Source organism: Delphinapterus leucas, chromosome 10 (genome assembly GCF_059928025.1).
Source record: "Delphinapterus leucas isolate spDelLeu-1000000601 "Yukka" chromosome 10, BTC_Dleu_Yukka2, whole genome shotgun sequence".
Classification (NCBI taxonomy): Eukaryota; Metazoa; Chordata; class Mammalia; order Artiodactyla; family Monodontidae; genus Delphinapterus; species Delphinapterus leucas.
Window position 1 is genome coordinate 102,408,156 of NC_143138.1, and position 25,184 is coordinate 102,433,339.

At 57.8% G+C, this 25,184-nt stretch overlaps 1 protein-coding gene across 7 annotated transcripts in view; it reads left to right on the top strand.

The window, feature by feature from the left end:
• IQSEC1 (IQ motif and Sec7 domain ArfGEF 1) overlaps positions 1-25,184 on the top strand; it is a 330,441-nt gene that overhangs the window by 149,363 nt on the left and 155,894 nt on the right. The window contains exon 1 of one of the 7 annotated variants that reach the window (XM_022562622.2): positions 22,586-22,775. The exons of the other annotated variants lie outside the window; for them this stretch is intronic. Within the exon in view, the coding sequence (XP_022418330.1) occupies positions 22,753-22,775 (23 nt within the window). The 5' untranslated portion in view covers positions 22,586-22,752. Of the gene's footprint in view, positions 1-22,585; positions 22,776-25,184 lie in introns of those variants that run through there. 7 annotated transcript variants of the gene reach the window in all.

Genomic DNA, 25,184 nt, shown 5'->3' on the forward strand with positions numbered 1-25,184 from the left:
ACCCCCTTCCTCCCCTTCATCCCCAGCCTGGAACATTCCAGGTTTGCCCCCACAGACTGGTCAACTGTGCTGTGTTTCAGAGAAAGCAGGGAGCGCAGAATTCACTCATTTATTCATTCAGTAAGCACATCTACACGAAGGGTGTGTGTCAGGAAGTTACACGGGGCGCAGGACACAGTCCCGGCCCTTCAGGTTGGGGGAGCAGGTAAGGGAGAGTGGAGTGACTAATAAGCACAGCTTGAGTCGGATGGCCTGGGTTCGAATCTCAGCTCCACCACTCCCTAGCTGTGTGACCTTAGGCGAGTCGTTTTACCTCTCTGTGCCTCAGTTTTCCCACCTAGAAAATGAAGATACTAGCAGTGCCCACCTTGAGGATTGCTGTGAAGGTTAAATAAGATAATGTAGGAGGGTACACAGGGCAATGCCTGGCACGAAAGGAATGCTCTGTTGGCAAGTGTTACTGTACATGTAGCAAGGATTTACTGAGCACCTACCACGTGCCAGGCACTGAGGATGGAGCAGTGATGGAGACAGGCACAAGCCCTTGCCCTCGTGGCGGGGGGGGGGGGGCCCACAGGTGTGGAAGGCAGACCCTCTTGGGGTCATGCCCCGCCGCCACCTTTCCTGCCCAGAAGCCGCAGCTGCTTGCCCCTGCTGTTCCCCTGCCAACCAGACCCCATGGTCCTGCGGCATCTGGAGGGCTTTTGCAAATCGCCTGCCCTAAAAGGCTCACTTGCCCTAGCTCTTGCCAGCTGGGGGGCCTTAGGGCACTGTCTTGACCTCTCTAGTCCTTGGCTCTCTCTCTGTGATGGAGGACCCAGTCCCTTCCCCGGGCTGTGGAGAGGGGCAGGGGACAGACGTACATGGCATCCAGGCGCGGGGCTGGCTCTGCCAGTGATGGGGGTACTGTGATCGGTCGGCTTTAAACACACCTGCAGCTCTCCTGAGGCTCAAGCCTCGTGGTCCGTGGTCTGCAGACATGGCCTGTCGTGGGCGATCTATGGCCGCCTTGGGTGTGTTGGAGGGGAGTTAATTAAAAAGGTGTCTGGGAGATGAATTTCTGGAAACACAAATTGGAAGCCAGTGGAAGCTATTGATCCATTTAATGGGAAGCCGATAGTATCAGAGTGAGCAGACAGCTCTGGCTTAGGGAGATCGATGCAGCCGCTTCCGCAAGCTGACCTGCCGGGGTGGGCTGGGGACACGGCCGGGCCGGGGAGGGGCCCCCAGCCTCCATACCTCCCCCGCTCCCTGCAGGGCCCCAGGCGCTGAGTCTGGGTCAGAGCAGGGGAGTAAGCTGTGCTTCTGCTGGGCTCGGAGCGTCCTCTGAGGTCACCCCCCCGGGGAAGCCCCCTGGCTGGACAAAGTGACGAACCTCTTCAGGCCTCAGTTTCCTCCTCCTCCGGAAACTCCTGAGCCCTGGGGATGTTGTGGGGTTAAACGTGATTGTAGTCAGGCAGTGGCAGGCTGTGTCGTCCTCAGCACTGGGGCTACGGAATTGAATGACCTGCCCCAAGCCTCGGCCCTCCCGGGGCTCACCTTAGTGGGCGGGGCAGACCACAAAGAGTCTGTTTATTACGTGGTCGAGAACACGCAGCCTCAGGGAGAAGTGCGTGTGCCAGGGCCGGGAGGGGTGAGAACCCAGCAGCCAGCAGGTGACAACTGCAGCCTGTGATGTGAGTAGCTCATTGTCATGGCAGCCGACAAATCCTCCCCCCGCCAAGGTCCCCGTCCCGTGCGGGGATGGGGCGGCGCAGTACTGCCATGCGCAGCACCGGTCTGCTCCCTTCCTGCTTACAGACCCCGGGACGCCCATGCTTTGGTGCCCATTTCTCAGAGAGGTGTGGCCATGGGAAGCCTCTGGGGATTGGTCGCCTTCGAGGCCTGGGCAGGGCTTATGAGGCACCTGCTAATGAGGGGCTCCCGTCCCCGTTCGCTCCCTCCCTCCCCGGGAGTCATCTTGAAAGCGCTTACTTGTGAAGTGCTCTCCCAGGATCTGGGCGGAGAGAACGGCATGTTAGTCTGTTTATTGACTCCTGGACTTCATAAGCCTGTAGCACCTCCCCTCCGCAGCCTGCCCTGGAACTTGGGGCTCCTGCATTAGTGCCTCCTCAGGCGTGACCATCCCCCACCCACCTTGGCCCCCCCACCTGGTCCCCTGGCTCCTTTCTACCCTCTCAGCAACCAGGGGAGCTTTTAGAAACACAAACCACATCGTGTCACGGGCTTGAAACCCAACAGTGGCTTCCCACAGCATTAGGTGTAAAATCCAGACCTCACACTGCACCGGCCCGGCCGTCCCCCAAACCCCCCTCCCCCATGCCCTCCCCCCAACCCCCCTCCCCCATGCCCTCCCCCCAACCCCCCTCCCCCCATGCCCTCCCCCAAACTCTGCTCCCTGAACCCCTTCCCCATGCCCTCCCCCAAACTCTGCTCCCTGAGCCGCCTCTCCCCCTCATGCCCTCCCCCAAACTCTACTCCCTGAGCCCCCTCCCCCCATGCCCTCCCCCACACTCTGCTCCCTGAGCCCCCTCCCCCCCGCCCTCCCCCACACTCTGCTGCCCTTGCAGCCTTTTGAGCACATGGGTGTCCTCTGACCTCAGGGCCTTTGCACTTGCTGCTCCCTGTCCAGACCACATGTGCCCTAGGTCTTGGCATGGCTGGTGCCTTGTGCCTGTTCATTTCTCAGCTCTTCAGGAGGCTCTGAGGGGCACCCCCCACTGACCACCCCCTTATACCTTCCCAGCACTTGACGGCCTCTCCAAGGATCTTTAGTGCACCTGTGCGGGCCTTTACTGCCTGTCCCCCACCCCATGGCAGCAGGCACTGTCCTTCCTGCTTGCTTCCTAGTTGCCACGGCCCAGGGTAGGTTTCAGTGAACACCTGTAGAGTCAACTGATGGACAAAATGTGAGGCTCTGCAGGAGTTCAGCTGGAGATTCAGCCTCGCCCAGCCTGGAATTCTGGGCTTTGCTGGATCTATCAGCACTTGGTGGCATTGTACCGAGTGTCCCCCACCCTCACCCCCAACTACTGACCTGAGGATGGGTGACCCGGGCCCTGACCCAGCTCCAGATCTGAGAGGCAGGGCTCCAGGAGAAGTCCTGGGGGCTGGTCTGTGCTGAGACCCCATCCTCTGCAGGGGCGGCGGGGGCGGGGAGCCCCTCACCTTGGGGAGCCACGCCCAGCGTGGGGAGTAACTCCTCCACCCAGACGATAGGAACTTGAGGCTGAACATTCACCAGACAGATGAGAAGGGAAGGATGTTGTGGGCAGAGGGAACAGTGCGTGCAAAGGCCTGGGTGTCAGGAAAGCTGGTATCAGGAGAGAAGAGGCAGGAGCTGGCCAAGCCCCGCTTCAGAATGAGGACCATGGTCCCCCTCTGCCTCATTTGATTCCCCTCCCTCCTCCAGCTGAGGGGTCTGGTGGGTCTTCCCTCGAGACCCTGGGGGTCTCTTCCTCCTGTCCGCCTTCTCCTGCCCTTCCCCCCCCCCACTGTCTGTCAGCACAAAGCAGAGGCTTCCTTCCCACCCCCCCTGGGGATCCTCCCTGGCTCCCTCAGCCTTCACCAGCCGGTTCTGTTACCTCTGATGTCCTCTCCCCTTCACGTCCTCTGCGCCAGCCGCTCTGGCCTCCTCGCTGTTCCTGGAACGCCCCAGGCGTGCTCCCACCTCAGGGCCTTTGCACTGCCGCTCCCTCTGCCCAGAATGCTCTTCCCAGACAACTCCATGGCTCCTTCCCACACTCCCCTCCTCAGTGAGGTCCTCCCCAGCCCCCATCTAAGTGGGTCACTCTGCCCTCCCCCAGCCTCCCCATCTTACCAGTGTTTCTTCTGACATCCCCAAACTTCCCTATTGTGTTAGCAGCCTCCCCAGATCCAGGCTTTGTCCTATTCTCTGCTGTGCCCCAAGTGCTAGAAAGATGGCTGCACATAATATCTACTCAATCAGTGTTTGCTGAATGAACGAAGAAACTCTGGGGTCTCCTGAGATCCCCTTACCTTATTCAGGCCCAGCCGAGGGTCAGGTCAGGCCATGGGCCACCTGGGGCAGGATAGATGTCAGGCACCATCGCCCTGGGATGCTTGGTCTCGGCCTCCAGGAGCCCCCACAGGGCTTGGGGACCGGGGCTCCAGCCAGCCAATAGGCATCTCCCACAGTGCCCGGAGCTGGTCCTGAAGAAGCAGGCTGCAAACGGGGCATGGGCGCCCGCCTCCCCAGTGACAAATGGCTGATAATTAATGTTGGGCCTGCACATTACTGATCAATTTAAAGTTCAGTGTGCAGCCAGAAGCGATCCCAAGAAAAAAAATGTTCAGCCCCTCCTTGTTCTTACTCATCAATCACCAGCTTTGCAAGCAGCTTATTAAAATGTAGAGAAAAGCATGACTGGAGATATAAAAGGCCCTTAAAGGCCCAGAGATGGTTTATCAGGGTTTTGTATTTGTGGGTGTGGAGAGCGGGGAGTGGGTGCCGGGAATGCAGAGCTGAGGGCCTGGCCCATTTCACAGAGGGAAAGACTGCGTCTAGAGCAGGGCAGTGGCGTGAAATCTGGAAACGGGTGTGGTCAGCAGCTCGGACCCCCAGGTGCAGGTCCTTGGGGGGCGCACGGGTGGGCAGCCAGGCAGAGTCCAGGTCCCATCCGGAGGACTTAGTGACGGGAGGGCACTGGATCCACGTCCAAATGCTGGGCCGGGGAAGAGCGTGGTCCAGAGTCGGGCAGACCGGACTGGGATCCCAGCTCTTCCCAACCAGCAGTGTTGAGGGGCACATCACCTTCCCTCTCTGAGTCTCAGTTTCCTCCTGAGTCAGGAGGACACCCTCAAAGGTTTGCAAAGAGGGAGGGAGGCCACGTATGTCAAGGCCTCAGGCACTTAGGGAGAGTACCTTAGGCACACTGTTGATACTCAATAAATGACAACTCTCTCCCCAGCAATGCAAAGGCCCAGAACTGGTCCCTGAGCGCAGCTGGGGTTGCTTCTGTACCTCCCTGGGGCATGAAGACAGTATTCTGGCCTAGAGCCAAGTGAGTTTCCCTTTGCCAGGACAGTCGTTCAAAGCACCAGGCAGGCAGCCACTATGCCTTTGCTCGTGCTGTTCCCTTTCTGGAAGGGTGCTTTCCTCAGTTATCTCCTCTCCCCAGGGAACTCCTATACATCCTTCAAAACCCACCTCGCATGGCACCTCCTCTTGGTGCCTTCCTGATGCTGAGTCAGCTTCTTGCCTTCTGTGTTCCAAAAATACTTGATTCTTGCTAGACTGTGAATCCTTGTGGGAAGGGTCTGTACCCTATGCCCTAGGGTAACGTAAGTGACGTAAGACATTTTGTTGGATGAATAAGCAAAGAAATGAGTGACTAAATGAGTGAATAGCTCTCTGAACATTCACCCCTGCCCCGAGATCACCTAGAGGCCTCCCCTCACTGCCCCCTGCCTCCTTTGAACTCCCTGAGTGCCAGGGCCCAGCTGGGGGTCTTGTCCATCTCCCACTGCCCAGGTCTGTTCTTGGTACATGGTATGTACTCAACAGAGGTCAGAATGACTAAGATGAAAGAGGCGCAGGAAAGCTGAGCCCGCGTTCCGTAAGCACCTGCTAAGGGGCAGGATGGTGCCGGACATCTTGCCCGTAGGATTCTTTCTTTCCCTCGTACCAAGCCCGGTTCACAGATGTGGATACTGAAGCAGAGGGACCCTCGTAGTGGAGGAGCCAGGATTTAAACATGGATTCTGGATGATTCTGAGAGCCCTTGCCACTCCCTCACGATGCCTTCCAAGGAGGTGATGTGCAAATGAATGAATGAGTGACCGGGTGACTTGAGTTCTCATGTGTACCTTGCCACCTCCTTCCTGTCTCACCCCAGCCTCCTGCCCGGCCAGTCTCCTGTGCAGCTGGCTCAGCACTCTTACTTGGGGCTCTAGGATGAAACCAGGCGTCTGCAGGACCCCCCAGACTTCCCTTCAGTGCCTCCGCCCCTCTGTCCCCTGCCTCTCCCTGCTCTGAAGCAGCAGCTGTTGGCCCCTCCCACTCCCCTGCCAATCAGACCCCATTGTCCTGAGGCATCTGGAGTGCTCTGCAAATTGCCTGCCGAAAGGCCCGCTAAGCATCCTCAGAGAGGAGACGTCCGCACCTCCTTCACAAGCCTAGCTCCTAAAAGGCTGGTGATTGCGTCCTCAGCGTTCCCGCCAGGCCTGCCCAGCGCCTGGGAGTGGCGGAAAAAGCCCCAGCTGGCTGGGGCGGGGTGGGGGGATGGCAGTGATTATCACTGAGCAGGAAGTGAGCTTGGCCTGCAAGTAAGCAGGGAATGCGGTTCTAAAATATCTTTCAGCCGTCCTCCGCCAGAGCCTGTGCCGTCGCCTTCCCATCACTATCATCAGCAAGGAGCCCTGTGCGAGCCCCGAGGCTCGGCCCACTGGGTCTGGTTCGGGGGGCGGGGGTGGACCTGAGACTGTGCTGCTCTCACAGATTCACCTTCGATGCTTCGATGCTTGGGGTTAGGGGGCCACACCTTGGGAACCACGAGGGGGCTCGGGAAGGGCAGGGACCACGACGGGCTGGGCTCACCTCTGGGGAAGGCCGAGCACCTGGGCTGCACAAGGCCCTTAGGCCCCAGAGGGGCGGGGACGGAGGCAGCTCTAGCTCATCTGCTAGTGGAGCATCTTCACTGAGCTGCAGTCAGCCAGGACAGGCGGGGAGGGGAGGATGCTGGCCCCGTCCCAGCTCACACTAATGGTCATGGTGTCCACCAGCATGAAACAGCAGCACAGCGCCCACCGTGCGCCAGGCATGGTACCTCCTAGCGAATGATTTGATGTCCCTGGAGTCTGTGTTCATGAACCATCGAAGTGCATCCCCGTGATTTAAGTCCACTTTCCCACCCTCCCTGAATTTCCAGCAGAGGCCCAGAGAGGTCACGTGCTCTACCTCAGGTCACACAGCTTGGAGGGTGCAGGACTCACTTGTGGTTGCTGAAGCCAGTCGGCCTGAGTTTATCCCTGCGCCCCTCTGCCAGTCCTGGGGCCATGGGCAGGCCCCTGACCTCTGTGTCCTCAGTTTTTGCATCTGTACTATGGGTCTGAGAAGGTGAGTCTGCGGCAGGAACTGCCCTGAGCCCCAGATCATTGGTCCAGGTCCCTCCCCTGTCATCACCTCCTCCTGGCAAACCTCAGAGGCGGGGGCGGTGCTGCCCTGCACCCTTTTAGCAGACAAGGGGCCTGAGGGTCGGTGGGCGATTCCCCAGGTCTGCAGTGTCAGCGCCTCCCTGAGACATCGCTCTTCGTCTGGAAGCTGAGTTCGTTGGGGCCAGCGGCCTCCTAGGAGATGGTGTCCAGCCGGTGCTCCCCCTGAACCTGGGGCTCTGGTGTCGTCAGACCGGTTGGGGGGGGGGGCTCCCCAAGCACAGGAAGGGCAGGGCCTGGCTTACAGGCACCCCACAGGGACGTGGGAGACAGGCCCTCAAAACGTCTTGGGTGAAAAATACCTAATAGGTGGAAGTTGGTAAATGCTGAATTCAGTGTCCTCAGGTGAGATGCGACAGCTGACCAGGGGCAGCTCAGCCACTCCCCCAGAGGGTCGTGTAGGACTTAGGACCCGGGCAGGGCCCCGAGGAGTGATGCAGTTCACAGGTGGAGATCACCAGGTCCATTTATTGGCTGGGAAGTGCTACAACAACCCAGGTACTGAGACAGGAGCCTGTGGACCGGAGCGAGCTTGCCCGGGGGTGGTCAGGGAGGTCCCTGCGCCTGTGACATTTGGGCTGAGAATTCAGTGTGGGAAGGAGCCAGCGCTGGAACTGGGAGCCCATGCTGGTGGCTAGGGTCTGCACAAGGCTTTAGGAGCAGGGGGATCTGGGGCCGTCAATGGTGGGAGAGGGCATGGCAGCTGGGAACAAGGCCCAGACCGGGAGTGCAGGATGGGGACCCAAAGGCATGACCAGGGGGCTGGAGGCGGGGGGCTGGGTGGGTTGGGTCTCTGGATCTCCTTGGGTACCAGGTTTTGGGGCTGCGCAGGCCACCCTTTCCAGGGCTATGTAGCAGCCGATTGCTGCCCTCTGCTGGTGTGTCTGAGTATTACACCCATGGTGTCAGGCTGGACCAACCCCAGAACTTCCCTGAGAACTTCATGGGAACATCCCTAGGATCCGTGGTCCTCAGGGAGGCAAGGGGCTCCTGAGGCCTTCTTCTGCCCCTGATAGATCCTTGCTTGATTACTCCTAGTGACAGGGAGCTCACTCCCTTTTGAGGCATTCTGTTTCGACTCTATACAGCACAGATCAGCTTGACCCCAGAAGGAGTTGCACTTGGCCTTCTCCCGGTCTCAGCCCTGCCTTCTGGGTCTCAGGACTGGCTGTAGGGCGTGGGGTTACTGACCTCCCCCTCACCAGCTGCCTTGCTCTGGGCTGGGCTGCTCCAGGCCCTGCCCACCCCCGCCCCACCCAGACAGCCTTATGCCTGTCCATCTTCCATACAGCCTCCTGGACCAAAGAGAGGACCTTGCGGGAGGTCCAAACATCCTCGACCTCTGCAGAGGACGTGGCTTTCTCAGGAAGGTCCCTACAGACCTCCCAAACGTGCCCCTCTGAGTTCCCCTGAGTCCAAAGGGAGGCTGGCGGGGGGCCTGGTCTTGGGGAACAGCTGGGCACGAACAGAGGGGCGAACGGCTGAGTCAGAGGCCAGCAGCGGCGAGTCTGCAGCACAGAGGACCCTGGAGCATCATGGGCTCGGCCCACACCGCCCTTCCAGGACCTTCCAGCCCCGGCCCCTGCTTCTGCAAATGAGGGTATTCTCAAGGAGGCCAAGAGCAGAGGGAAGGGGATGGGGGAGAGGAGGAAAGTGAGCAGGCTTGGTGGCAGAGGGGCAGGACCAATCACCCAAGTAAGGAGCCCAGCAACTTAATCCATCACGTAAACAGACTCATTAATTTATCAAATACTCTTTGAGGACCTGCTGTGTGCCAGGCACAGTCCTAAGCCTTGAGGCTACATCAGTGAATAAAACAGACAGAACGCTTTGTCCTCATGGAGTCTAACACTTTAATGAAGAAAACAGACAAGGTGCTCTCAGAGACTGATAAGTGCTCTGAGGATGGAGGGGGAGGGGACAGAAGTAGGCAAGGGAGGCCTCTCTGAGAAGAGACCTGAGTGATGGGAAGGGCCGGCCAGGTGAAAACGCGGGGGAATGTGTTATTGATACACATTTGCTTATTTTTTAACAGCCGGAGATGTAATTCATATAGCATAGAGTTCACCCATTTGAAGTGTACAGTTTAATGGGTTTTAGTATATTCAGATTTGTGTGACCATCACCACCCTCCATTTTAGAACATCTTTGTCATCCCCCAAAAAACCCCGTATCCACTAGCATTACCCCCGTCCCCACTCTCCCCCAGCCCCTGGCAGCCATTTGTCTACTTTCTATCTCTGTGGTTCCAGCTCTGCTAGACGTTTCTGGTAAATGGAATCTTACAATCCTGGTCTTTTGTGATGGGCTCCTTTCACTCAGCACCGTGTTTTTAAGGCCCATTCGTGTTGTAGCATCTATCAGTACTTCGCTCCCGTTATAACCAAATCATATCCCGTTGTGTGTATATAGGACATTTTATTTATCCATCATCAGTGGGACATATGGGCTGTTTCCACTTTTTGCTGTTGTGAATAATGCTGCTGTGAGGATTTCTGTACAGGTTTTTGTGTGAATGTATGTGTCCAGGGCTCGTGGGCATGTGTCTAGGAGGGGAACTGCTGGGTCACGTGGTAACTCGATGTTTAATATTTTGAGGAATGGACACACTGTTTTCCAAAGTGGCTGCAGCATTTTCCATCCCCACCAGCAGTTTGTGAGCAGCGTGTTTCTGCACATCCTCACCAGCACTTGTTATTGTCTGTTTTTGATCCTAGTGGGTGTGAAGTAGTTTCTCACTGTGGTTTGGGTTTGCATTTCCCTAGCAGCAAGCGATACTGAGCATCTTTTCATGTGCTTATCGGCCATTTGTATATCTTCTTTGCAGAAATGTCTATTCAGTTTCTTTGCCCCATATTTGCTTGTTTTTGAAAACAAAAACCAATGCCTACACAAGAAGATTGCCAAAGAAATTAATGGAAGTGTCTGCCTTTGTGGATGGGAGCCGCAGAACTGCGAAGGTGGGGCTAGAGCTGGGGACCAGCCTTCACTATACACCTTTTACATTTTCGCTTTTGAATCCTGCAAATGTATTATAAAAGTATGTTTTTTAAAGTAAAAGTGAAAAATAATAACTGCATCAAGCCATCCAAGTTAGTCCTCGGCAACCCCTGGACGCAAATATCTGAAGCTCGTGTAAGGAAACCCGTTTGGGGTCTGGCTGGGGCTGAGCAGGCCGTGGTCCCCCTCCCCGACCACGGTCCTCACCGGGTCCCTCACCTAGCCAGAGTGGGCTTCCTACTTTCCCTCCCATGGCAGGATGGCCGCCCTGCCATCCCCCCTCAGCTGTGTCTTATATAAAAACCCCTCTGGGGGAGGCAGCAGGATCGGAGGCCAGCTGTGGGAGGTGAAGCTCAGTGCGGTCCCCGTGTGCTGTCCCCGTGGGCGTGGCTCTTGGTGAAGGCAGCCCTGGGGACCGTGGATGCCCAGGCTCAGCCTCAGCCCTTTCTCACAAGAGGGTCCCTGGCCGAGCACTGGAGGGTGTGGGCCTCCTGGCCCAGGGGTCCAAATCGGAGATCTCTCCCCAGCCCACGTCAGACACAGGGAGTCAGGTCGGTCTGCATGTCCCCCTCATTAAAATATTGAAATATGGTTCATGTCAGAAGTTGCAGACTGTGCCTGAGCCCCCAGACTGGCCCCTATTGGAGCTCTGCTGTCCTGTCCCTCCCCCGGTCCCCCTCAGACACCCCCAGGACCTACAATGAAGGAGTTAAAATGCTCAGTGTATCAGAGGTGTTTCTGAGCGTATATTCAAATATTCTGAACATCCCCCCGGGCAAAAAGCACAACACATGCAAAGGCCCTGGGGCAGGAGAGGGCCTGGCAGACTGGAGGAAAGAAAAGGCCACTGTGCCAGGAGAAGAGCCAGTGAGGGGGAGGGGGCAGGGGGAGAGGATCACAAAGGGCCTGGTGGGTCACTACAAGGACTTTGGCTTTTGTTCTGAGCGAGGTGGGAGCCCCGGAGGGTGCTGAACAGGGACATGGTTTCACTTAATTTTAGCCAGAGGAGTGGTCCGGCTGCTATCTGGAGATAGTCTGTGGGAATCGGGGGAGCAGGGGGGCTTCCACTGTCATCCAGGGGAGAAAGGGTGGCCGGGACCAGAGTGGGGTGTGGAGCCAGGTAGAGGTCAGAGCAGGCCCTTGGGGTGTGAGAGAGGAGAGGCAATTGGGAGGGTTAGGTGGTCGTTTGCCGAGAGAACAAGGCTGCAGAGGAGTGGCCATCAGGGCAGGCAGGGCGGCCACTAGGCCTGGCGAGCTGGCCTTCTCCTGGATGTCCGTCTGAACAAAAACAACTCGGAGGCAGCAGGACCTCCAGTCGGGAGTTGGCACCGAGGTGGAGGTTAAAAGCATAACCATGGGCGTCATCAGCGAGTGGGTGGTTTACAAAGCCGGGGGGCTGGATGGGCCCACCAGGGTGTGAGCACAGACAGAGGAGGCCAGCGATGAGGAGACAGGAGGAGCCAGGCACCAAGGCCAGGAAGGAGCTGTGGGGCCCGAGCGGAACCGAAGGGACATCATCACCCAGTTCACGGTTGTATCCCTGCACCAAGCAGGCTCCAGTGCACAGTAGGTGCTCACTCAATAGTGTAGAATGAACGAACGCATGGATGGCCGGCTCCTTTGGACCCTTCAGTTCCCCTGCTGGCAGACCTCAGCCATTGGTTCCTTTACCACCTACTGAGTGAGACCTACTATGCGCCGGGCACTGGTTTAAGCACCGTGGGCTCAGCATTTTAGCAGCCAGACAAGGGAGCTGACGACCCACTGGGCGAGACAGACAATGACCACAAAAACCCATCGGCGTGCTGCGAAGCTTCAGAGGCGCTCCCACGAGATACGTGTAAGGCAGGCGGCCCTGGTTTTCCATTTCGGGTAGTGAAAGAGTTTCCCTTTAAAATGCATTCAAGGGCTTCCCTGGTGGCACAGTGGTTGAGAATCTGCCTGCCAATGCAGGGGACACGGGTTCGAGCCCTGGTCTGGGAAGATCCCACATGCCGCGGAGCAACTAGGCCTGTGAGCCACAGCTACTGAGCCTGCGCGTCTGGAGCCTGTGCTCCGCAACGAGAGAGGCCGCGACAGTGAGAGGCCCGCACACCGCCATGAAGAGTGGCCCCTGCTCGCCGCAACTAGAGAAAGCCCTCGCACAGAAACGAGACCCAACACAGACAAAAATAAATAAATAAATGAATTTAAAATGCATTCAAGTGAAAAAAAAGTCCGTTTAAAGAAAACTGTTACTTGGATACTGGTGCAGAGGTCCTAGCATGTTGACGGTCATCGTGGCGATGGAGGTTTGGGCTCTTTGTCTCCTTCCCTGTGAGGCAGGTGTTATCGTCCCATTTTACAGATGAGGAGATTGAGGCCGAGGGAGGTGAAGGGCTTGCCTCCAGGCCTCCTGCCCGCCCTCTGGGGCTCTTCCTGCACCAAGAGCGTCTTCTCCCGTGAGCAGCAAATTTGGGAGCTCCCCGAAACAGCTGGGGAACTTTCCAGATGCAAATATTCCATCTGGTCCATTAACTAAAATCACAGGAAATAAACCATAATCACAAGACCTATTATTAGTGTGGAGGCACGCATAATTACCCAGCGCAGATTCACTGTTGGAAGAATCTTCGTTGGGGTGGGGGGTTTGCCAAACCCGCGAAGGGTGAGGAGTGTGGAAATAATGGGAAGCTACAGGGTGTACCTGTGTTCCCACTGATGCAGCTGGGGGCGAGCCAGGGAGCATGGCTTGAGGGCATTCATTAATCCTTTCTGTCGGTGGACATTTATTAGACACCTACTGTGTGCAGGCCCCATCAGTGCACTGAGGGATGCTGTGGTGACCAGAGAGATGGTGACCCTGCCCCTGTGGACCTGACATTCTCTTGAGGGCAGACAGATGTTGGAAAAAAAAAAAAATTAAACAGGATCATTTTAAATGCTCTGGATGAAATGAAATGGGCATCTGGGGGGCCATTTCAGCAAGGGTGCTCAGGAAAGGCTTCCCAGGCAGGTGAGCTCTGAGCTGAGACTGGAATAGAGCAAGATGTGCAGAGACCTGGGAGAAGTGCCTTCTGATGGAGGGAGCACATGTGCAATGGCCCTGAGGCAGGAACAAGGCAGGGAGCAGAGTGGGGGAAGGGATGAGTGTCAGCAGGTGAGCGGAGTGGCGGAGGTGTGGGAATCTGGGGAGGCCTGGACTTGATTGGCGTTTGTGCAGGATGCCACGTCACAGTGTGGGGAATGGGAGGTAGCCCTGGTCAGGACGGAGAAGGACCCTGGCCCCTCCCAGGAAAAAGACAGGCTCTGGTTCCCAGCCCTGGGGGTAGCTCTGTGCACTCAGCTTCCTCCAGGCCACTCCCCAGGGCTGAACCGGCTTGGAGACAGATAGGCCTCTCAGCTCTGATGAGCTGTGTGCCCGGCAACCCTCCTTGTGTCCATTCTCTGGGAGGACCCTGCTTTTCCCATTTCCCAGGGTATGAACTGAGACTCAGAGACAGGTAGTCACTTGCCGGGGGTCACACAGCAGGTGAGTGGTGGGTTGGGACCTGAGCTGATAGGTTTGATGGCAGAGTCCATGCCTGCTGGGCCCCCAGCTGACTCCACCCCAGTCTGCCTGAGCAGCCTTCATCCGACCGGGTGGGGCTGCATCTCTCCAGGTCCCCAGCCAGACCAGGCTCCCACTGGCCTGGAGAGGAGCCTCCTTCCAAGTACCCCCTTCCTGGGTAAAGATGAACATGTGACCAAACTGGGCCCATGGCTGCCTGGAAGTGGGGGAGAGGAGACGACAGGGCCCAGGTGCCATTGGGTCAGCCCTGCCCCCTGCAGCCCAGAGGAGCCTGGCCTGGGCTGCAGCCCACATGCCCCTCGGGCCGGGACGATCTTGGACAGTCTCACAGGTAGGGCGAGAGGTGGTCCAGCCTCGTCCCCCATCCGTAAAATGGGGAAACGACACCTGAGTCAGAAGGTGGCAAGGGGATCCACTTGGGTAACGCCCACAACACGACTTGAAAGCTATAAAAGGGGCTCTGAGGACAGGGCTGTCCTCAACCCCGGGGCACTCAGTCCAGTAAGGACGCCTCGGGGCTGTGGCCTGGTGCCCAGCCAGCTGCACCCAGGGTTCCAGGGCCGCCTGCTCAGTGCCCTGACCTTCCTACCCCTTCGGATGCTGCCACCTTCGGGGAATACAGGTCACGGGCGCCCCTGCTGCCAGGCGCTGCCGGCGCCCAACCCAGGGTGTTCCCAGCAGCCCCTGCCAGTGGCCAGGTGGGACCGGTCCTCAGACAGGACGCCCGGGGAGCAGGGAGCGGGGCTGGGCCCCAAGGCAGGCGGCGTGGAGCCAGGGTTCAAACCCACATCCGACCCCAGACCTGCGCGCTGTGCCCCGCAGGACCTGTCTCCTTATCCTTATATGATAGATCATTGGTGTTTCAGTCACTTTTAGATGACTGGGGAACTTTTTGTAATAATATATTTTTCGCATATTATAGTTAAGTATGCTGCAGAACATTTGAAAAATAAATGAAAATGAAAAGGGAAATAAAGTCGATCAGTGACCCCCACTCGAGGGCCAGCTGTTGTGGTGGTGTTTTTCTGGTTGTGTCTCGGTCACATTCTTAGGTTTGTACCGAATACACACTTTGAGAACCTACATTTTTTTTTTTTTTTTTTTAACTAACAATCGTTAATGTCATTGTTTGTCAACATCCCTTTTGAAGGCTGGCTGATGCCCCATGCCAGGCAGGAATCATGTGTTTTTGTTTTTGTTTTTTTTGTGGTACGCGGGCCTCTCACCGTTGTGGCCTCTCCCGTTGCGGAGCACAGGCTGTGGACGCGCAGGCTCAGCGGCCATGGCTCACAGGCCCAGCCGCTCCGCGGCATGAGGGATCTTCTCGGACCAGGGCACGAACCTGTGTCCCCTGCATCGGCAGGCGGACTCCCAGCCACTGCACCACCAGGGAAGCCCCAGGAATCATGTGTTTTTAGCAGCTTCAGTATTGGGCGTTCACCTTCCTGTTTGTTTGGGGTTTTAGTTTGTTTATTGTTGTAAATAGTGCCGTGATGAGCAGAAAGCTTAGAGCTTACTTCGGATTCTTTTTTTGCTAAGAAATGTCGTTCCTGTGTCATGTCAGGCCCTGGGGGACACGGGGACATGGCCTGCATCTCTGTGACAGGACAGGGTGGTTGATGGACCCCCAGGGAGGACGGGCAGGGCGGGGGCTGGGCAGTGAGCTGCGGGAGAGCCTGCAGCTGAGGGCCCGGGGCTCACCGGGTCTCTCCACCTCCTTTGCTGGCCTTTGCTTCTCCCCTTAAATGTCTGTATCCCCAGGGCTCTGCCGACCTCCCCTCCTGACCCGTCACACTTTCCCGCCCCTCTCCCCCAGAGCTGAGCCTCCAGCCAGACCCTTAGAGCCTCCTGGACGCTCCCCCTGACCCCCAGGCACCGCATCCCAACACATCCAAAGAGGAGGGTCATCTCTCTTCCACCGGGCACCTCTTCCCGTGTCCCAGTGTAGGTACATGGTGCCGCCCGCCACCCAGTGCCCAAGCCAGGAACCTGGGTGTCGCCCTTGTCCGCATACCTCACCCACACTTCTCCCCAAGACACCCCTTCTCTCCATCCCACCCCACGCTGTGTGCAGGCCTCCCCCTCCTCCTCCCTCCAGAGGGACCGTCCTCCAGCCTCTAATCCCCCCTCCACGCATCCCCCATGAAGGATCCGCTTAATCACAGGTTTATTCACATGCCCCTCCTCTGCTCCCCTTTCCCCTCAGCCGAAGCCCAAGGCCCTCAAAGGCTGGGGCTCATCAGTCTCTGCCTCTCACCTCCACGCCTTCGCACACGCTGTTCCATCTGCAAGTGACGCCTTTCCATGCACTGTCTGCCTGATGAGTTTCTGCTCACCCTTCGAGGCTCAGCGTCCACATCCTGCCCTTCAGGAAACTTCCACTTTTCCTTCCCATTTCCTTTTCCCCAAGAACTTACCCCTCCTTCCCTCATACTTATATTCTGTGTAACTTCTATGGAAACAGTCACTCAATATTACAATATTCTCTCAGAATTATAACTGTTAAAAGGCACAGGTATTGGGACTTTGGGTTGTAAGTGACAGAGGGCCCACTTCAGACTGGCCCAAGTGAAATGGGATTATCAGCTCACATGACCTCAAAGCTTCAGGCGTCGCTGGATCCAGAGGCTCCAGTGACGACCCCAGGGCTGCCCCTCTTCCGCTGTCAGCGTGGCTCCTTGTCAGGGGCCTGTGTGAAGCACCAGCTTGTATCTCTCAGATCTGAGCTCAAGCTTAAGTCCAGAGGTTCTCTCTCCCAACGACACCAGTGAAGTCGGGCTTCCTCTCAGGGCCCAGCTCGAGTCCCGTGGCCGATCCTGAGCCGGGAGAAGAGTCAGCCCCACCCACACCCCAGGCGCCGAGGGGGTGCAGGGGTGAACGCAGGATGGGCGGCTCGGGGCAGGGAGACGGGTGGCGGGCCACCACAGCCCCAGGATGTGCCCATTCCTTTCCTCCAGGCGGGAGACGTGGCTCTTTCTCACCTTGGACCCCCACTGCCTGGCCGGGGCCGGCATCAGTCAGCGCTTTATGGATGAAGCAGCAAGTGGGTAGAGAATTAGTGCCGCTTTGTGATCAGGGAACAGTCCTGGCCCCCGGGCCGGGGGTGGGGCCGCGATTCTGCACTCCTGGCCGTCAAGCGCACACACAGCCCGGCTCGGCTTGTAGATTCCCAGGAGGACCTGGGAGGAGACCAGCCCTGCAGACCAGCCCCTAGAGATGCTGTCAGGTGGCATAGGGGGTGCTGCCCCCTTCATACGGATCTCAGAGACCTCAGCCCTGTCCCAGGGAGCAGTGCAAATCACCAAAGACAGACAGACAGACACACCCTCACACACACAGACACACACACAGAAGGGCAGGTGAGCCTTCTGGAAAGGAAGGGAGCAGTTACCAGCCCAGCAGTGGCCACAAGCAGGTCCCCAGTCTACCCTGACCCAGCCCGTGAGCAGGGCCGACCCCGCCACCTGCCCTGTGCCCACCTGCCCGCCTCCCCGGCATCAGCATGGGGCTTCCCAGGCTGGGGCGCCCAGACACCCCGGGGCCAAGGGAGGGTCTCAGGTGGGCAGCTTTTCTTTCATAACCATATTTATTTGAATATTTCTCGGTGGTCTAACCAGCCTGTCAGGTACACGATTTGTAATAGTGACTGGAAGTTTTGCTTTTAAATTAAAATTATTTTAGACTTAGAGGAAACTATTAATCAAATAATACAAGCAGGGTGAGAAATGGGAGCCGCTGTGGGGTCTGTACAGGCCGCCGGGGCTGCGGGGGCCACCGCCTGCTCTCACTTGCACCCGGCGGCGGGCGAGGGGGGTGTGCGGAGGCCTTAGCCCGGGTCTCCCGACTCCAGGCCCAGCCCGGCTCGAGAGCAGCAACGCCCAGCCTAGCTGAGGCTTTCGGAAGAGGCTGAGCTTGGGTCACCTGCCCCAAGTCCCACAGCTAGTGGCAGAGGTGGCTTCTGGTCTTGACCGCCGGGCTGCACTGCCTGCCGAGAAGGTGCAGCCGCTTGAGGGGGGCGGAGAGGGGGTACCGCACGTGTTGGGAGAGGGAGGGGCCCACCGCCCCACACACGCTCGGACCCTTCACCTCTGGCTCGGCGTCTGGGGCTGGTCCTTCTGCCTCCCACGCGGGCCTTGGGCCGGCCAGCGCTGCCCCACCTGCACCTTCCCACCCACCCTGCATCCCGCGGGAACTGGCTCCCAGGCTCCTGAGTGGAGGCTCCCGGGACCCTCTGCCCCCGCTTGCTCTCGCCCTCTGGGTGATCAGGATGCCAAGTCGAGTCCCAGTCCCGCAGAAGCCGACACACCCTGCAGCGCTGGTCTCCATGCCTCCTCCCTCCCGCCAGCACATCCCAAGTGCCACCAGCATCTGCGGGGCCCCGGCTCCCTCGCTTCTCCCGGGCGGGCTCCTGGGACCGGGTGTCCTTGGCAATCCTGGCACGGCAGCGGGAGCACAGAGACCGATGCCAGCCAGGTGGTTTCTAGATCACCGTCAGCCGGGGCTCCGGAATGACTCCAAGAACCAGCAGCCATTGCGTTTCAGCCACGTGTCAGGGACCCCTTCTCCCCCAGGACAGGGGACAGGACACGGGTAGTAACCGGTGCACAGCAGACGGGGTGTGCCCAGCCCCCAGAAGCCCGCCCACGTTTCAGAGATCATTGCTGTGGCCGCTTGCTCCCTTCCTCAGCTCCCTGAACGTGGTGGGGCGGGGGCGGCGATGCCAGGGCTGTTCACAGCCTGTGGGACCCCTCCCCAGCTGCAAGAGCCGAGTCCACGCCTGTGATCTGGCAACTGCACAGGAGAGCCTGTGGATTAGGGATTCCAGGATTCAGTGTCCTGAGTGTATGTTGAGGGCGAAAGAGCTTCATGGAAAATGACACGTGGCGTGATTCCGTTTATGTAAAGTCTAGAAGCATGCACGAGTGTTCCTGCCGTTTGTGGGTACCTAGCTCCGTAGGAAAACTGCACGGAGAGATTTGCTACAGGAGTGAGTTCACTGTGGGGTGTGAGGAGGGGGGCTGGTGTGGGGATGGAGCAGAGGTGGCCGTGGCTGCCATCAGACCCACTGGGTTGCAACTCTCATAGTGGGTGGGGCATACCCGGAGCTCACTGTCTGCATCTTTATGCCTTTCGGTGTATTTACTTTTTAATTTCGTAGCTTAATACAATACCACTTTTTAGGGCCTGCACAGTACTTGATGCTTCCTACAGGCGTGTGTATGTCGCTAAATGCATAGGAAACGTTCTGGAGGGCACATCCTGACAGATGACAGTGGGCACCTCTGCAGAGGTGGGCTACGGCAGTGAGAATTGGGGGAGTGGTCAAGGGGACCTTGTTTTGTTTAAGGAGAAGAGCTTTTCATGTTATTTATGAATTTAAGATTGTTCCTTTAAACTGTAAAGCTTAAGCAAGAATGAAAAAGAAATTCCAGGCCTTGAAGGATTTGTGATTCTGAGATTTGAAGAGTCAGAATGTAGATGGGAGGATGCTGGGACCCCTCCCCACCCCCTCCCCCGCCAGCAGTGGCCTGGAAGGTCCCGTGACCTGGGGAATCTGTTGACTCCCTGCTCCAGCCCTCTGTGTCCTTCCTCCATCACACGCTGTTGTGCTCCTTTCACGGTGGGGACAGATGGGGGCAGTGGCCCCAGGTTGCAGGAGCAGTATGCTCTCTGTGTGAATGTGCCTGTCCGCCTGCAGGGTGGAATTTTCCAGTGGAGGCGGGAAGCCCTGAGTGTGAAACATTTCCCTACCACCTTTGTCCTCTGCTTTCTCCTCCCAGTCTGGGTTCCTTCCAGGGGTCCAGAGTGACCAGGTGGGGGGCAGGGGGTGAATGCCGGCATTTCCGGAGTGACCCAGAGAGTGGGTGACTGCTGGGGTGAGGACTTGTCCCAACGCCAGTTCCGATGTGCCCCAGTCCCAGGCCTGAAGGAGGGGGTGGGTGGGTGAGCCTGCTTTTGGAGAGGCCGGCTGACCTGTGCTCCCCACCTCAGGCATCTGGTTACGGTTGGGAGAGCCCCACCAACCGCTCAGTACAAAGTCCTGCAGCGCCACTTCCTCACTGTGTGCCCTTGGACCCGCTCATGACCTCAGCCTTCACATCCGGAAAGTGTGCTGACAAACCCACCCTCCGATGGTGATGGTGCAGGCTTGGTGTGATGCAGGCAAAGCGCGCGACACACACACACACACACACACACACACGCCTGCACATGTGGGCACGCCCCCTTGCTGAGTGACCTTTTTCACTTCCCGAAAGGACAAGGCTGTGGGTCTCTAATCTCAGCTCGACAATTTTTGGAGACTCCCTTGCACCTGACCGTGTGCTAGAAACCCACCTTCAGAAATCTAGCACCTACCCACGTGCCTTGTAAACACCTACAGTCTTGGCATTTGCGTCTGAACTCCGAGGTCTTCTCCATTTGCCTTATTTCGAAATAACAGACTAACGTGTAAGAAACACACATGTAACTTTGTGAGGAGGAAGTGTCAAAAAGCAGTGGGCGTGCAGGTGATATCATGACCCCCAGGGAGGCTCCAGGGTTCTGAAAGTGGAGACCCAGGAAAGGGACACTGGAGCCGGCCCTGCCATCAGGTCCACCCACCGCACTCCTTTGAGCCTCAGTTTCCTCCTCTGGAAAACGGATGTGATAAAATAATCCCCACTCTGAGGAGGTCCTGAGGAGAGATGCTAGGGCCCAGGCCTGGAAGCCACAGAGATGGGGGTGTGAGTCCTGGCTCTGCCATGCAGGGAGGTGAGCCCCCTCTGAGTGGGGAGCCTCTGAGGAGTTACTAAACATCGGAGCTGAAACAAAACCAGCCTCGTGGTCATAGTTGTTGTGATTTTTGCGTTGTTCTTAAAATCTTGTGCAGCTGCAGTGGGGAGAGTGGTGGGTGGGCTCTGCCACAAGTTCAGCCCACTTACCTGACAGCCTTCTTCTCGGGGAGTGAAGTACCTGCTGGAGGAAGATGGGTCCTTCACAGGTGTGATTCAGGAAGCCTCTTGCAGCTCTGATGCCCTTCACCTCCGTCGCCCAGCCCTCATCTCTACTGCTGCTCCGTGTGAGGGTGTACAGCCAGAACTGGCTCCCAGTCCCACCCCTGCCACTCTGTGCTGTGCAACTTCAGGCAAGTCACTTGCCTTCTCTGAGTTCTGTTTCCGCCACTGTAAAGGAAAAACTAAAACAAACTAGACGATGCAGCAACCCTCCTTCACCTAAATTCAGCGGGTCTGAAAGCCCAGAGAAAATGGGAAGGAGAGAATGGCCTTCTGAGCTGCCACCAAGGGGCCGGAGCATTCCTACCCATTTGCTCATGTAATTGTCCCAGTGAGGAAGTTTTGCAAGAGCTTAAGTGCCGAGACTCTGGAGCCAGACTGCCCTGGTGTGCCGCCCACCAGCTGTGTGACCCTGGGCCAGTTGCTGAACCTCTGGCTTTAGTTTCCTCTTCTGTAAAATCTTATATCCCACTGAGGTTGTTATTAGGATTATAATGCGCTTAAAAATTAGATATATATATGAAATAGATTTGGAGTTCCCGGTTTACATGTGAGGAAACAGACTCTGATCAGTTTAAAGTGAATCTGGGTGGGGAGGATGGATGGCGACCTTCTCATCGTCACCTCCCGGGGACTCACTCACTCCAGCCACACTGGCGTCCTCAAAGGTACTCAAACACACTAAGCTCATTTCTGCCTCAGGACCTTGACACTAGATCTTCTTTCTGCCTGGAATGTTCCCCGCTAGATCTTCCATCATACATGTCTCAGCCCACATGTGCCCTCTCTGACCCCCCCCACCTCTGATGTGAGGGAGGGGGCTTCCCTCCCTCCCCTCCCCTCCCCCTCCCTCCCGCCTTCTGCTTTACTTTCATCCTGATCCTTATTACTATGCAAAATCATATGTTTGATCTTTGACTACATGTTGACTTCCTGTTTCCCCCGTAGAATGTAAACGGGGCATTCTAATGAAAGAATGAGGGCGGGTAACTTTGCCTTATTCACCACTGGGTTGCCAGTCCCACAGCAGTGCCTTTGGAATGAGTGAGTGAGTGGCTAAATGAATGAGCGGGCACCACAGCTAGACCAGAGATTCCGCTAGCCCCAGGACGTGGCCGGCACGAATGATAGCAGCTCCGCATCCGTACGGCTGATGTGTGTGGTAAGCCCTTCTGGAACCCTGTGACACAGCTGCTGTGATCCCAGTTTACAGTATCATAGATCAAGGCTCCCAGAAGAGAGGCGGCTTGCCCAGGATCTTAGGGCCTTTGAGAGGCAGAGCCAGTCTGGGAATCTGTCGGCCTGACTCCAGGGCGCCAACCCCGTGCACTCCGTGCCTCGCACGTCTCCGTCGCAAAGGCAGAGAAGCCACCCTGGGAAGCAGCGTCATCGTAGGCTCCGGGGCAGTGCATGCATTTTGGGAGCAGATTTCCAGGTTCCGAGTGCCGGCCGTGGCGCGGGCGCTCTCCGCCTGGTGGGTGACTTTGCAGCGAGGGCGCCACTGGGCGGCCGCGCCTGATGCTGCGGTTGCCATGGCGACGAGCGCCTCGGCGATTGGTCCAGCGCGGCCGCACTACGTAGCTCCTGGGGCGCGGGGGAGTCTCTGCGCCGGTCCCTCCTCCGGATGCTGCGAGAGCAAAGCGGGTGCGGACACTCCCCCAGCCCTCCCCTCCCCGCGGCGCCCCGCCACCCCGGATGTGCGGGAGGGAAAAAGCCCGAGGTGGTCTCAGGTAGCAGCGAGGCCCACGCCCCCCCCCCCCCCGCCCAACCTGGCGACCATGATGACTCGACGTCTTCGCAGGCTGCCAGGCTCGGCGTGAGCCCTGCGTTACCTGGGCCCCCCGTAGCCCGCTGCTGCCACCCCCTGCTCCTGGCCCAGCCTCCGTGGAGCAGCCTGCCACCCCCGGGAATGTGACTCGCCCTCGATTTAATTTCATTCCCTTCCACTTCTCGCCTGAGCATCGCGCTCTTCCAACCACGTTGAGCCTTCACCACTGGAGAGGGAGAGAGAAGGGAAAACTGCCCCCAAACAGGATGGCGTGCAGAAGACGCTATTTGTGAGTATAGGTGGCAGGTTTATGCCTGGGACTCGAGGCCAGAGGGGCCGCAGCCCAGCTTGGAGCTGGAGCGGGGGCTCTGTGCGGGGAGGGGTGGGTTGCCGTGCAGGTGGCTTGCAGAGGGAGGTGGCCTCCAGGCAGAGATGCCAGCATTTGTTCCCTGCAGTGGAGGTGTTTGTCAGTGGTGACGATGAGGAAAGGCTGTTAGTCAGCAGGACTCTGTTGAGCTGTAAAATTCCCTGTCTCTGAGGGTACGTAGCACCCCAAATCTACGTACAGGGTCCCCCGACCTGCTGCTACCATTGTGGCGTTTGGTACGGCCCACCTGTGTCCATTTGGAAAATGCTTCTCGTGCCCGGCTCTTCAGTCACCGCTGATGGAAGGTTGGCAGGAAGGTCAGGGTGGGCACAGGGTGCTGTGCCCTCCAGGGACAGGTGAAGGTCCAGCCTGCCCTTGTGAGCAGGGAGCAACAGTGTCCCTCTGTGCCACCTGGGTGTTCTGTGGGCCAGAAGCAAACACCTGTCTGCTGGGCCCCAGGCCAGCGGCAGAGGCTGTGAAAGTCTGCACGGGGCAGTGACATCACAGGTCCGGGTATTTATGGAAAGCCAAGCCTGGGCCTAGTTAAGCCAGGCTTCCTGGGGCGTCACATTAGAATGCCAGCTTCCCTCGCAGCTCGCCGGGGCTCTGCGATGTTCTGTTCTGGGGTGCGCAGCCTTTGGTCTCTGGTCTCACAGGACCCCTCCTCTGGGACCGGAAGCCATAGGGGTTGAGACACAGACCCACGTCCCCTCCTGCCCTAGGTACCTTGCGCAGGCCAGGCCTCTTGGGGCTGTTCAGTGACCTCAGACCTTGTAAGATCAGAAGGCAGAGCTGGACCCTCAGGCTGGGTTCAGTCCTCCGGACTAGAAAGGTGAGGCCTGGAACATTATGTAGGGGGACATCTGGGGGGCATTCCAAGGCCTTGAACCCCCCTGTACCATGACAAGGGCCCCTGGAGCCCCTAGTGAAGCAGCACCCACTCCCCTCCATCAGGGGACAGACAGCTCTCTCGCTAACGGAGCGTGAAGGAAAGGAAACATTGCTCCTGCCACTGTGTCAGCCGGCCGGGCGGGAGCCCCTGGGGTCATAAAGGTGGCCTGGGTCTGTGGTTGGCTATGATGTTTATTTGCTTTTTAAGTGGAAAAGCCCACGGGTTGGTTTGTTGATGTGAGCAGAACACGCCAGAGTTCTCCCTCCCTGTGACAAGGCCCCGGCTTTTCTGGGAAACAAATAGTAAATCCTTTCCCGGCATGGAACTTCTGCTCTTGCTGGGAATAGGTCCGAGGCAGCCATCTTTTTTCTGCCACACCTTTGCCTGGGCCCAGGAGCCCGATGTCAGAGAAATTCTCAACGCTCAGGGACTGTTAAACCCCGGGGGAGAGGGGGTGTCATCAGGGTGAAATGTGACGTCGGATGTTGCCTGCACTAGGCCCAGTGCCTGGTCTCGGTGGAATCCGCACAGCAGCCTTGGCTGGGCGGACACTAAGACTCCCATTCTAGAGATGGGGAAACTGAGGCTCAGCAAAGCTCCCCAGGAAACTTGGAGTGTCCTGGCCTGAGGGTGGGGGTCTCAGCCCAGGCTCTGCGCTAGAAGCACTGGAGAATTTTCTAAAACTCCCATGCCTCAGTCCCATCCCCAGAGATTCCAGTTTATGCGTCCGGGGAGGGCCCAAGCCTCAGGATCGTTTTAGTTCTCCATGTGATTTTGATGCACAGCTGTGGTTGATGTTCACAGATGCAACCATTTCCCTTGGCATCACTGCCCAATCCTATCCGATCGTGATTTTGCTGAGGACACAGCTACCATACTGATTTCAGTACCCCTCCTGGATACCAGTACAGACTCATTCGGTCTGCCGGGAGCCCAGGAACCTGCATTTTTAACACATGGCCCCTGGAAGGACCCACAGACCACGCCTGTCTCACCTGCTCAACTGGGAGAGGGGCTGGGCTTGTGGGAAGGGCAGCCCGTCGGGCACTGTGGGCCCCCTGCCTCCCTCCTGCGGGTCTCTTCCTGCTGCCCTGGCTTTCAGGTGCCCACAGTCTGGCAACACAGCACCCAGGCCGCCCCCCCCCCACGTGCTGCCACCAAACCCACAGGCACCAGAGACTGCAGAGAGACTGGGGAGGGGGTGGCTGAAGAGGAGGGGCCACACTGCTTTATAGAAAGATTTGGGGACCAGAACCAGGGTTATCCCGCACCTGCCGCTCCAACCTTGTTGTTCCCCGGGCTTTCAGTGTGGGGAGGGCTGGGGAGTTGAGTGTCTCCAGATGCTTAACTTTCAGGACAGCTGGAGACGCCAGCCCAGGACCACCGTAGCCACCATCAGAGCTGCACTACTGGGCTTCGAGGCTTCCCATGCCACTTGC